The 13313-nt window shown below is 34.9% G+C and overlaps 1 protein-coding gene across 1 annotated transcript; it reads left to right on the forward strand.

Annotated features, from left to right (window-relative positions):
* LOC120083052 (dehydrogenase/reductase SDR family member FEY-like) lies at positions 1-5863 on the forward strand. Its single transcript, XM_039038572.1, has 9 exons — positions 1-518; positions 750-870; positions 1041-1158; positions 1710-1846; positions 2444-2545; positions 3222-3314; positions 4350-4422; positions 5149-5416; positions 5507-5863. Exons 1-8 carry the CDS (start codon positions 265-267, stop codon positions 5412-5414), a joined length of 1164 nt encoding a protein of 387 aa, XP_038894500.1. The 5' UTR covers positions 1-264; the 3' UTR covers positions 5415-5416; positions 5507-5863.
* The last annotated feature ends 7450 nt before the right edge of the window (positions 5864-13313 follow it).

Consider the following 13313-nt stretch of genomic DNA (forward strand, 5'->3'; position numbering starts at 1 on the left):
AAAAGCAGAGGAATTTAGAATTTAATGAAAAAAGCAGCGAAAAAGAGAGAGAGAGAAGAAGAAGAAGAGAAAAAAGAATTAGATGCATCGCGTTAAGTAGGGCGGGCAGTGGCCATACACACATGAGATACTTCCGACTTTCCAGTATCTGCCAAACCGAAACAATACAAAATTTAGAGAGAGAGAGAGGGAAACTTAAGAGAGGTTGCTGGTTTTCCAGTTCCGATCTCAGCATTGAAGTTAGCGAGCAGCAGCTGTATGTGAATGGAGGATTTGACGTCTTCTTCCGATGAACTGAAGAAGAAGGATTTGGAGCATGAGAAGAAGAACAACAACAACAAGAAAGGGGCGTTGGGTTGGGTTGAATGGTTGAGAGGTTGGATGTACGTCATTCATGAGATGCTATTTCAAAGAATCCTGGCCAGCCATCTGCAGAATCCTATGCCTCTTCCTCCGGTTAACGACCTTACTTGCATTGTCACCGGATCCACCAGCGGTATTGGCCGCGAGATTGCCAGGTTTTCATTTCTCTCATTTCCTCTCCCTGCTTAACTAGGGCACTTTTCACAACGAGTTTCAATTTTATGGAATCAGTTGCTTCTTTCTCTTCTCCACTTCTTCTTTTGTGGCTCCTTCGGAATTTCACTGCTTTCCGTTCCTTGATCTTCGTGATTCAGTAGACACTTGCTGCAGTTTCTTATTTGGAAATTATTTTTTCCCTTTTCTCTTTATTTTTTTCAATGGAGCAGGCAACTGGCAGAATCAGGGGCACATGTTGTCATGGCAGTCAGGAACCCAAAGGCTGCTCTCGACTTGATTCAGAAGTGGCAAAATGATTGGTCTGGCATGGGCCTTCCTCTCAATATTGAGGTATCGAAAATCCACGATGTTTTACTTTCTGTTGGAAAGAGCAATCATATTGAACTCTGTAGCTTTGCATCAAATGAATTCTGAACTTCAAATTATATTCTATAATTTATAATTTTAGAAATAGTAGCTATTGTATGTCAACGAGTGATATATGTTGTTTTCTTTTCTAGGTAATGGAACTTGATCTTCTATCTCTGGATTCTGTCGTGAGATTTGCTGAAGCTTATAATGCTCGTATGGGACCTTTACATGTTCTTATCAATAATGCAGGAATATTTTCCATAGGAGGTTAGTAATCTTTTGCTCGTTTGTCTTATTTTCCAATTCCTTATTGCCACGGCTGAATCATCTTAGTTATTTACAAATGGCAGTTACTTTTCGTATTATAACTTTCTTTAGTTGACAGATGCTAACAGGAACTATATTGATGATGCCGATGAGAGTACTGTTGTCATTGAAATAGTTTGTGCTTATTATTCTTTATTTTTAGAATATAATGCATTTTGTTGAAGTTTCTTGTGATTGCTTACTTGATATTTAAAATCCACCTTGCTCATTGATTACCATTCCCATACTAGTTTCCAACTTTTGTCCACCTCTTTTCTGTTATAGACATTTTATGCTGACTATTCCTGCGAGTATAAATACTTATTATGATCCTATACTTGCCAATGGCATTAACTGATTTCATTAAATAAAATAGTTTTGAATATTTATTCATTTCATTCATCTTATGTAGTTGTGGGACAATTACATTTCTTTTTATTATAATAATATTTATAATTTTATGAAGACATATGTGCCAATGTCTTAGTTTAATTTGAGTTTATTGTCTCTAGAGCCACAAAAATTTTCTAAAGATGGTTTTGAAGAGCACCTGCAAGTGAATCATTTGGCACCTGCATTGCTTTCAATATTACTCTTGCCATCCCTTATCAGAGGTTCCCCAAGCCGAGTAATTAATGTGAACTCCGTTGTAAGTTTCATGGGCACTATACAAAAGCATAGAACACACGTTTTTTGCATCATATAATATCTATACATGTGCATATTTTGGAAATGGTAGTCTGTTTCAAGCCATATCTGTATACATCATGTGCTTAGCCAATACATTTTATTCTACTCATTTTATCATAAATGTCTGTTATTGCTTCTTTTTTCGTTCTATGAATAAGAAGTAATCAACACTTGTGAATATTATGTAATGAAAATTGTAGCTAATCAATAGCACAATCAAGTGCATATGTAGTCTATGTGTGATAACAAATTTCTTTTTTCTGTCTTCCGAAAAATAAAGTAAAGATAAAGCCTGGGAATAAATTGGAATGATTTAACTTCTATATCTCTGTAAATTATATGCTGCATCAGTTGCATGGAGAGTCCAGGATTGGATTTTCAACATTGACATATTTCAATCCCTACAACTCTAGGTTCATCTGTAACTTGGAAGCGATTTTATCTGGCTAGTTATTACTAAAGATCATGGATTCATAGTGGCAAAATAGATCCTTCGTATTTCATCATTGATGCTTGTTTCTATCATTGTAATCCTGGTTACATGCTTAATATGTAGATGCACTATGTTGGCTTTGTTGACACGGAAGACATGAATATTGTTTCATCGAAAAGGAAATTCACAAGCTTGGTTGGATACTCAAGCAGTAAGCTGGCACAGGTGTAGTTACTCGTCAATTACTCATTTTCTTCCCATAACACCTGCCTTTCTCATGTTGGATTTCCTGGAAACTCTCCTCTTATTATTGTGTTTCTTTTTCTTTTTCCTTAATTTGTTATTATTGTGAATTCAATTATGATATTCCATATTCTTTGTTTCTTGGACAATTTAATCATTTATTAACATGTAAAACAACGATCTTATTCTGTTTAGTTGTCGTTTCTCCCCCTTTTAAAATGCCAATCCATGGAAAAGCACTTCTCTTTGGGAGCGTGACTCCATTAAAATCTTTTTGCGAAATTAAAAAAAATCAACAATGCTTCTGTAGCCTTAAAATTTCTCTCTTGTATATAAAGATTTTCAATGTTCCTAGCATCTGTATGATTTTTGTTTCACATTTTGCTTCTTCCTGTACATCCTTCTTGATTCTTCTTTATTTTGTATACTTTGAGTAAGGAGTCTTGAGCTAGTCTATCAAATAAACAATACTAATATCCCCGGTATATTTATTCAATTATTTTTTGCTAATAGTTGATTGGGTAATTTGTTGATTTCTTAGATGATGTATTCACTGTGCGTTGACATTCTCACCTTTTGATTGTCTGGTTTGATCTTGAACTACTGGTTCGTATATGCCAACATTACATAGCTTGGTCTGATGGTTTCTGGATTACAGGTTATGTTTAGCAGTGTTCTTCATAAGAAGCTGCCTGTCGAATCTGGCATCAATGTTGTGTGTGTATCACCCGGGATTGTTCATACAAATGTGGTAAGTTTTTATTCAGAGGAAGTATCAGCCTTTGATAGCAGAAACAAGATATAATATTTTCAGTTGTATTCATATCATCTCGTTGATAGCAGAAACAAGATATAATATTTTCAGTTGTATTCATATCATCTCGATCTCATACGTTTGTTTGGTATGACTACGATATAAGATTGAAGTAATCATTTATATTATTATTATCATCCCATCATTATCTTTCAGAAGAGGTGATGACACTTAAAATTTGCTAACTGAAACTGCGTATGTTACTAAGTATTTGTATGACATCTCAATAAATGGATTGAGTTTCTGCTAAAATTCGCAGCAGCTTCTAAAACTTTTCAGACATTTTTCTCTCACCGAAATATCCTTCATCTGTGTATGGCAATTCACTCTGAGGGCTGTACCTTACACCGCCGTTAATTTCTGCACATTCTGTTCTTGTGTTTAGCTTGCACTTCACTCCAAAACAGAGCATTATTTACTGTAAGGTCCCTAGTTAGGAATATATTGGGATAGTTAGTGGAATATTAGTATGGGTATTAAAATGGGGAAATTAGTCCATAGTTGGTGAGTTGGTTAGGTCTTTTAGTTATAAATAGAGGAAGTGGGGTGGAAGTAAGTGTGAAGAATTTTATGTGGGATTTCCTAATTGGGAATTTGGGAGAGGATTCTCAGCCCTCTAGAATGTTCTGAGGTATATTGTAATTTCTTCATGATATTGTAATATAATTCTATCTTTTAGTTTTCTTGTTTGTTCTTTTTGCTCTTGAGTTTTCTTGTTAGGAGGTATCCTAACATTTACATGATTATTGTCAAACCTTATGTTGATGATGGCTGCCTCAAAACCACATCCATGTCACCAAAATTATAGGCCATTGTCTGGAATATTATATTTGCTGTACCTTATACCTTATTGTTAATAGAATTGTGCTGAGTGGTTTCACTATCAGTCAGGTAGTTGAATTTTATCTTTTGAATGTAGTTAATATAAGTTGTCTCTATTTGTATCATGTTTAATTTTGTGTGTCGATGCAGGCAAGGGACCTTTCAAAATTTGTTCAAGCTGCTTATGGCCTAATTCCTTATTTTATCTTTAGTCCTCAAGAAGGTAATTTGTTTCTAGCGATGACATTGTTTCTTGTCTTAAGCAAATAAGAAAAATGCCAATCTTTATTGAGGTATTAGTATGTGCTGCTCAACATGTGGGTTAACCCAAATAATACTCGCTTTGTACCATCCAGACGCATGCTTTTAAACTTTGCTGCCTGTGAGCCACATAGAGACCACTTTCATAATTGTTTTATTCTTTGTTCTGAACTACTTCAACTTCATCCTTAAATGAAATAAAGTAGTTACACTCGATAACAATTTCTTGTTTCATAATTCCTCAAGTATTTTTGGTTGAGATATGTTCTATCAAGAAAGAATCGGATGAGAAAATACACAAGTACCTTTAGAAAGAAGGCTGAACTGCTATTTCTAATGTTGTCACGATCAAGCTGCCTTTTCCGAAGGTAGAAACGCATAATTCCAATTAACAAGATTTTAGCTCTCAAATGGTTCTTTGTTTTTATTCAAGGAAATACCAAACACTGGGGGTGAACAGAAATGCCTCCTACGGAAATGAAAGAACCTGTTGCACCTGTGAACTTTTTTCATTAATGAAAATCCTACTAAGATACTTTGCGTTAACATAACTTTGGCTTTGATTGAGGTGAATCCATTTTGAAATGTCTTCGTTGAGCCCGATGCATGTTTTATGTTTTCTTTGCCACCTCTCTCTATTTCTCTTGGCATTTAATGTCCAATATACATCATTATTCGCCACTTGCAGGTTCTAGAAGTACTCTCTTTGCTGCTACTGATCCTCAAGTTCCAGAGTACTGCGAACTACTTAAAGCAGATAACTGGCCTGTTTGTGCGTTTCTTTCCCAAGAGTGTCGTCCAACAAATCCTTCAGAAGAGGCACACAACGTTGAGACTTCTTACCAACTCTGGGAGAAAACATTGGAGATGGTTGGTTTGCCTTCAGATGTCGTAGAGAGGCTATTAGAAGGGGAACAAGTGGCTTGTCACTACGGAGCTGAATCGGCCGACTAATGGTATAATTAGTTTCCAGGTTCAACCTCATAAATCAATGATAAAGCACTAAATTCACCTAATTTAACCTCATGACAAATTTCTGTTCTTAGCATTTGATAGACGGCGATATTTTTGGGACACGAATTGGTCATCAAATCATACATCATAACAAACAGAAATGAAGATTTTGTCGTATTATTCGGTTCAATTGCTATTAACCTCTTTGGTTCGTCAGAAAGATTTACAGAGGAATTGGGTTTTCCGCCCATTTGTATATTACGGCGCTTTTGTGGACGTCCCATTGTGTTATTAATTAAGTACAAGTGAAAACTGGTACTTGACCGGCACCCCATAATCCGGGCTGTTATCAACTATATAATAGTAGATGAAGTAACAATGACATCAATGATGCCCTTTTTGTTTTCAAGTTCTCTTGTCTAATGTGAAATAGCAGCATCGCAAGGCAATACAATTTTGTTGCCGACTTTTTTTTATTTTTTACTGTTCGAACCACAGACTCTTGGTTTCATGCACACGTACATACCAATTGAGTTAGATTCTGTTTGATGTTTTTTTTCATATATTTCAAAACTGTAAAAAGTGTAGTTAATACAAAGTTAAAACAAACCACACATCTTGCCTAATTACGAAGGTTATTCAGGCTCCATTTGAACGACTATTTGGTTTTTCTAAAATTTGTGTTTTTTTTTTTTTTTTTTTTATAATGGTTTTAGGAAATACTTGAATTAATAGCTAAATTAAAAAACAAAAACAAGTTCTTAATATCATTTTTCAAAGCTTGTTTTCTATTTTGAAAACATTTGGAAGATCGGATAATGGAGCAAATAAATTTATAGTTTATAAGTTTTTTTCTCTTTTTAAACCAATTAAATAATCGTTAGCGCTTACAAATTTTATTTTTCTTATAAGGATAAGATCTAGGTAACAAGAACGTCTACCACCTAAAGAAAATAAGTGAGTATTAGTTTTTTTTTATTTCAAATAAAATTATATGGTGAACGAGTAAAAAATATCACATTATGTATACCAGTGAAGTTTATTTTTGTTATAATTGGTTACATTTTTCACGTGTACCTGCTACTGTATTTAAGAGAGGATTTCCTCATTGATTGAATAAAACGAAGTTCATTTCCTCTCCATTGTGAAATGGTATAAAAGAGCAAATTTCACGTTTTGCGCCCTTCCCCACCCCTTTCCCTCGTCTTCTTCATCATGACCACCATTCCGATGGTTTCGATAAACCCTAACCATGAATCTTCTTCGATTGATGCTCAATTCAATCTGTTTCATCTCCATCATTCATACGGCCCGACTATGGTTCTCGTCACGCAACCTCTGATAGGAGCTAGTAATGATGATGATCACACTTTTAGGCAAAAATAATGAAGGATTCATCTGGAACAATTGAAAAACCAAGCACTAAAGAGAAGAATTTATCAGCAGCATGGAAATGCAATAACGATATCATCACTTCGTGGATTTGGAATTCAATTTCAAAAGAAATCACGATGAGCATTGTCTACTCCTAATCTGCAAAATTAGCGTGGGATGAATTCAAGAATCGATTCAAATAGAGCAATGGTCCACATATCTATCAACTTCGCAAAGAATTGGTCACCACGAACCAAGGTACTCTCTCTGTCGAAGCCTACTATACAAAATTGAAAACTGCGTGGCAAAATTTGTGTGATTATCGACCTTCCAAAGAATGCTCTTACGGAGGAATTAAGAAGATACTTGTACATTTTGATTCAGAATTTGTGATGATATTTTTTATGGTACTGAATGAATCCAATTTTGTGCGCTCAAGTTCTCTTAATGAATCCAATTCCTAATATTACTAAATTGTTCTCCCTGATTATACAAAAGGAACACCAACGCTCCCTCACTTCAAATACATCGATTTTTCCTTCATGAATTGAATCTACTACTTTGCTTGCTTCTGCTAATGAATCAGACAAGATGTCCTATGCAAATTCTCGAAAGGACAATAATTGGGCTATCTGTACTCATTATGGATTTAAAGGACATGTAGTTGAGAAGTGTACAAGCTACATGGCTATCATCTTGGTTATAAGCTAAGAAATCAAGCTGCTGCCAATTCTAATACAACGGAAGCCTCTTCTATACAAACTGCTATCAACTCGGTTACTCAGAATGTGCAACAGCCACCAAATTTCTTTGCAAGCCTCTCCTCTCAACAAGTCTTACAACTGATGGAGTTACTTAACACACATGTTAAGAATACTCCAGAGATTGCTACTACTGCCATGGCTCACATAACAAGTACTTCTAAACCAACTTGTTCTCAACTTTGGATAATTGATTCTTGTGCCTCCAAACATGTATGTTATATGCATTCTCTGTTCCACAATTGGCACAAGGCATTTAATGTCACTGTCACTCTTCCCACTGGATACACAGTACATGTTGAATTCATTGGTGATGTACATATTTTTTAAAATCTCACGTTACGAAATGTCCTTTTTGTGCCTAAATTTGAATTCAATCTTATATCCGCGAGTTCACTCCTACAAGATAAACGATTATCCATCATCTTTTCCGACACTTCATGCCTTATACAGGACAGTTGCAGATCGACGATGATTGACAAGGTTGATTGTTTAAATGGCCTTTATCTGCTTGCTCCTCCAGCTAAGTCTTCACATAATTCTAATGTTTGTAATATTCATGTTGATACATGCCACTCATGAATAGGTCATCTTTTTCATAAAAGATTGACATTGTTGAAAGATATTACCATAAACAAACACATCAGTCCCTGCCCTATATGTCCCTTAGCAAACAACATCGTTTATCTTTGGAATCAAATAATAATGTTGCTTCTTCTTCTTTTGATCTAATTCATTGGGATGTTTGGGAATCTTTTAAGGTTCCTACATATCATGACTATCGATATTTTCTAACTTTAGTGGATGATTGTTCTCGGTATACATGGATTTATCTCCTACGTGCGAAGTCAAATGTTCTACACATTATTCCAAGATTTTTTCAGTTGATAGAGACTCACTACTCCAAGATTATCAAAATGTTTGAATCAGACATGTTGTGATGAAAGCCTTAATCGCAGCTAAAATCTCAGAACCAAACTCATTATTAATTTGGGTTTTCTAAAATACGGGTAATTCAGAAAAATACAGAGAACTAATTAAACCAAAATTAGCCTACCATAAAATTTCTCTAGGCATGCAATTAGAGAATAGGGATAAAGATTTGCCTTTGTAGAATCAAATAAAAAAACAATTCGACAATGAATCGAAATTTACACCACCACAGAGGTTATTTCCCTATCCTCTTCTGAGATAAAAAAATCACACAGCAACCAACAAAACCACTTTGAATTGGTCGAACTGGATCGAATCACCCTAGACCGTCGTTGAACTGCCTGCAATGCAACCCTAACATTGCATTGTTGTAGCGTTGCAACGCCGTGAGCAGCGCTACAATGCTACGACTCCAGGTTGCATTTCTAGGTAGAAATTACAACTGTTTTTCTTTTTGACCAAAAAAAGGTTTTGATCTTCATCAAATACAACCCTAATTCTAGACGCAGACTTACGAAATACAACGAATTTCATGATAAATACCCAAACTGCATGGGCCTTTATAATTTTTTTTTTTTTCAAATAAAAAACATGAAATCTATGGCCATAAAATTATTGTAAACATTCATTCGCAAAAAATTACATTCCCAATGCAATTTAATCCCACCAAACCCAGGGAAAATTTCAAAAACCTAAATCAATATAGCGGGATGACTTTGACTTTGATACCAATTATAGGGATGAAAGCCCTAGTCATAGCAGAAGTCACAAAACTAAACTCATTATTAATTTAAGAGACTCATTATTAATTTAAAAGACAGAGACCTAGTTAAACTAAAATTAGCCTACTGGAAAAATACCCTAGATTAAGCATGCAATTAGAAAATAGGGATAAAGATTTACCTGTGCAGAACCAAATCAAAAAACAATTCTTCAATGGATCGAAATTTACACCACAAAGGTTACATCCCCATCCTCTAGGAAATTCGAGGTGTATGGTTTTGTGAGAATCAATTGAATTGGAAAATGATGAATTTTAAAGAGGCAAAAAGTTACTGAACACCTTTTGTATACTCAGATAAAAAAACACATTGCAACCAACACCATGCAAACATGTTGCAGAAGTTTTATCAAAAGAGATAGTGAAACATGGGATTCATCCTACATTCCTGTTAACTCCCTACATGGAAGTTAACTGTTAATTAATAAAATTAGATTAGTTAATTAATTTAATAATTAATAACATTTAATAATAAAATCTTATTTAATTAATGATTTCATTTAAATCATATTTAAATGAAACATCTCTCATATAACCTATCGTTTTAATTCAATTAATTTAATTAAATAAAATTTAATTTAATTTAATAATTAATTAATTAATTATTTCTCCAATTAATTAATTACCAAATTAAATATCAAATATTTAATTTACCCTATACTTGAATCATATTCAATTACATTTCTCTCGTAACCTATAGTTTTAATATGCATCAAATACACATTAATTTTTAACCTATAGTTTTAGTATGAATCCAATTCGCATTAAATTAATATTTGAACTCCTTTAAATATTTAATTCTCCCATATATTAATTTTGAATCATATCCAAAAATTAATTTTATATTATAAAGTTGAGTTAAAACATAAATTTTATATTATAATGCATCATTATACATTATATTATTTCCCTATGTGAATTTGAACATTTCAAATTCAATTCAAGACATAGTTACCTCAATTCTCACGAGTTAGGAAGGGACCTCATGGACCTACAGATCAGAAGCTCCAACGATATGAGATTAATTGGTTAAACCCATTAACCAAATGAATCAATATTCGTTAACTATAGGTACACTCCACCAAAGACCCACGGTTGCACTCTTTTCACTACAGATATATTTATGTGGCCACAAATGCAAATCAATGACAACAAGTTAGTTCTTTACGAGTGTTCGTAACACCAACTAGGTCAAATTATCGTTTTACCCCTAGATTACCTTTGTATTCTTAAATATCAATGCTTCTCTAATGAACAACCTATTTATGGTCCAAACATTAAACAAAAACCTTCTTGGGCCAGTGAGAGGGTAGGATTCTTTGTTCAAGTCTCGGATACACGACTTAAGGGAACACTCATCTACTTACCCTAAAGTCGGGAATGAGTGAAATCCATCTTGTATTATTATGTTTTCAGCTCCCCACTCGGTCTTGTCCCCAAAATGGTAGGCTTATTGAGTCAGCAAACTGGCTACTCTCTGTTGCAGTTGATGCCCTAAACTCTCGTTGGGTCCTGTAGTTTGTAAACATCCATATTGAACAAACGCTTGTGATGTAATAATATGAGATATTTTCTTCACTGTTATCTATGAAACATGAGATGTTTTATTTGCATTTACCACAAACCAATAAACTAAGATCCCTGGTTGTCGTTGTAACTTAAGCATGTATATGGAGACATACAGGTGGATCATGCCTTAACTGATAATCAAAATGGTCTGTAGTATATGGATATAGTATGGATATAGGAGGGAAACCTTATCCTGGTGACACTACGGATGCGGCTCGCTTTGTAGATAGTTACAAATATTGTGACATGCTATAGATGGTCTGATCCTGATCATTCATGTAAACATGCCAGCGGGGTGTCCTATACAAAAGATTTTGTATAAGATCAGACCACGAAGTGTATAGTCTCGTTATATAATGTCGTTCATGACAGAAATCTCACTTCATTAGGATGACCATAGGTAACATGACCTTAATCCTGAGTGAGTTGGGAACTCCTACCTTTGAGGGCGGTTCTTTGATTTGCATGGGTGTGAGTGGCCAAATTGCCGACTCAAACCTACCACTTTGGGAATTTGTCTAATTGGGGAGCTGGGAACTAAGCTACACAATATGGAATTCACTTCTTCCCCGAAGCAGGGGTAAGTAGATAGATTGCTCCCTTAAGGGCTGATTCCGGGGTTTGAACGATGTGGCACCACACACCTTTTCATGGCCCCAGAGGTGTCCACCCATAGTAGGACTATGATGTATTGTTCATTAGAGGGATTAGTGGTACTTAAGGAGTTAGATGTAACTACAGGGGCAAAACGGTAAATTGGCCCAACTGTACTTACGAGCATCTGTGAAGGGTTATCGTACTGTTGACTAGTTATATCTGATGGACACAGAAATATGTCTGTGGTGAGAAGAGTGCAAATGTTGATCTTTAGTGGAGTGCTCGACAGTTAACGGATGGTGGATCTTGTGGCTAAAGAGTTTAGTCAATTATTCACGTACCGTTAGAACTTCAAGCTATAGGTCCATAAGGTCCCCTTGGTAGCTCAATGGATTCAAGTTGAGAATCAATTTTTGGGTCAGCTTGAAGTGTTCAAATTGACGAGAGTGAGTTTGATTATATATGATATGATTAATCTAATTCGATCATATATGATATGATTAATCTAATTCGATCATATATGATATGATTAATCTAATTCGATCATATATGATATGATTAATCTGGTTCAATCATATATGGTATAGTTGACATGATGTATGATATACACTAATTGGAGGAAAATGGTGTAAATATGATTTGTATCAAGTAAAGGAGAAAAAGACTATGGTTTAAATGTTGCATATGATGTGATATTAAAACTATATGTTATAAATATAACATGATAAGTTAGTTATTATATTTATTTATAATTAAAACAATTATGAGATAATTGTTGGTGGTTTCTCCATAACCGTGCGTGAAAGTGGGAGGTTGTATTCAGTTTTCATAACTGAAGGATAAAATAAAAAATGTTTTTATTTTGTAAGAATCGCTGCATTCAAGTACACTCCCAATTGTTTAGCTGACGAGAGACTACACGATAGCTTCAAGAGTTTGTCTAAATGATCGTGTACACATGTCCTTGTCTAAACAACTGTGTAGCATTTTACAAACGATCGCGCGTCTTATGAGTTTCACTAAACGATCATATAAACGATCAAACTTGTTTTACTAAACGATCAAGCAAAAAGTCTATACGATAGACACTATACTCTCTCACTTGCTTGGTCATTGAGTGCGATCGTTGTTTCCTCCTTCCCTCTACCAAATCCAACAGAGTCCACACCTCCTGGATTCTCACTCCGAGAATTCCAGGGTTACTAAGTGGTGGTGTCCGAGAGGCTGCTTGTTCGTGGAGAAGATTGTTCGTGTGCTAAGCGACAACGAGAGATTTGGGTAGACAATTATAGCAACAACGAGAGGTTGTTGGTCCTAATTCTTCACGAGAGCGAGAGAAAAACAGAAGAAGAGTTCTTTAAAGGTAAGTCTCTCGTTCCTTTGTATTCAATTTATGAAAGCATGTCGTAATTTATTCTGAAATGCATAACTTGTTTGCATGTTTGTGAATGCTTGTAATTCTCTCACAATGAATTTGGAACGATCTTTCTTCCGCTCATAAGTTCTCTTTGATTAGAGTTCCTTCACTCTCACCCATACAAATCAAAGGACAATCCCTTGTGAGTAGGAGTTTATAATACACTCAGGATTAAGACTACATTGTCTAGGTCATCCTATTGAAATAGAAACCTAACTAGTCAACGATGTTGCATCTAGTAGTCAGTATTTCGCAGTCTAGTCTTATGCAGCTCATTGCATAGGATACCCCCACTCGATGTCACCTACACGAACACATTAGATCATTGCATTTTTATCAAATACAAAGTGGATCGTATCTATAGTGTACCTGGGTAAGGTACCCAATCTTATCCCTACACTATAGACCCTTTAGGTTGTATCTTGAACATTGATCCATGTATATCTCCACATATAGTTAAAAATTCA

Source organism: Benincasa hispida, chromosome 8 (assembly GCF_009727055.1).
Source record: "Benincasa hispida cultivar B227 chromosome 8, ASM972705v1, whole genome shotgun sequence".
Taxonomy (NCBI): domain Eukaryota; kingdom Viridiplantae; phylum Streptophyta; class Magnoliopsida; order Cucurbitales; family Cucurbitaceae; genus Benincasa; species Benincasa hispida.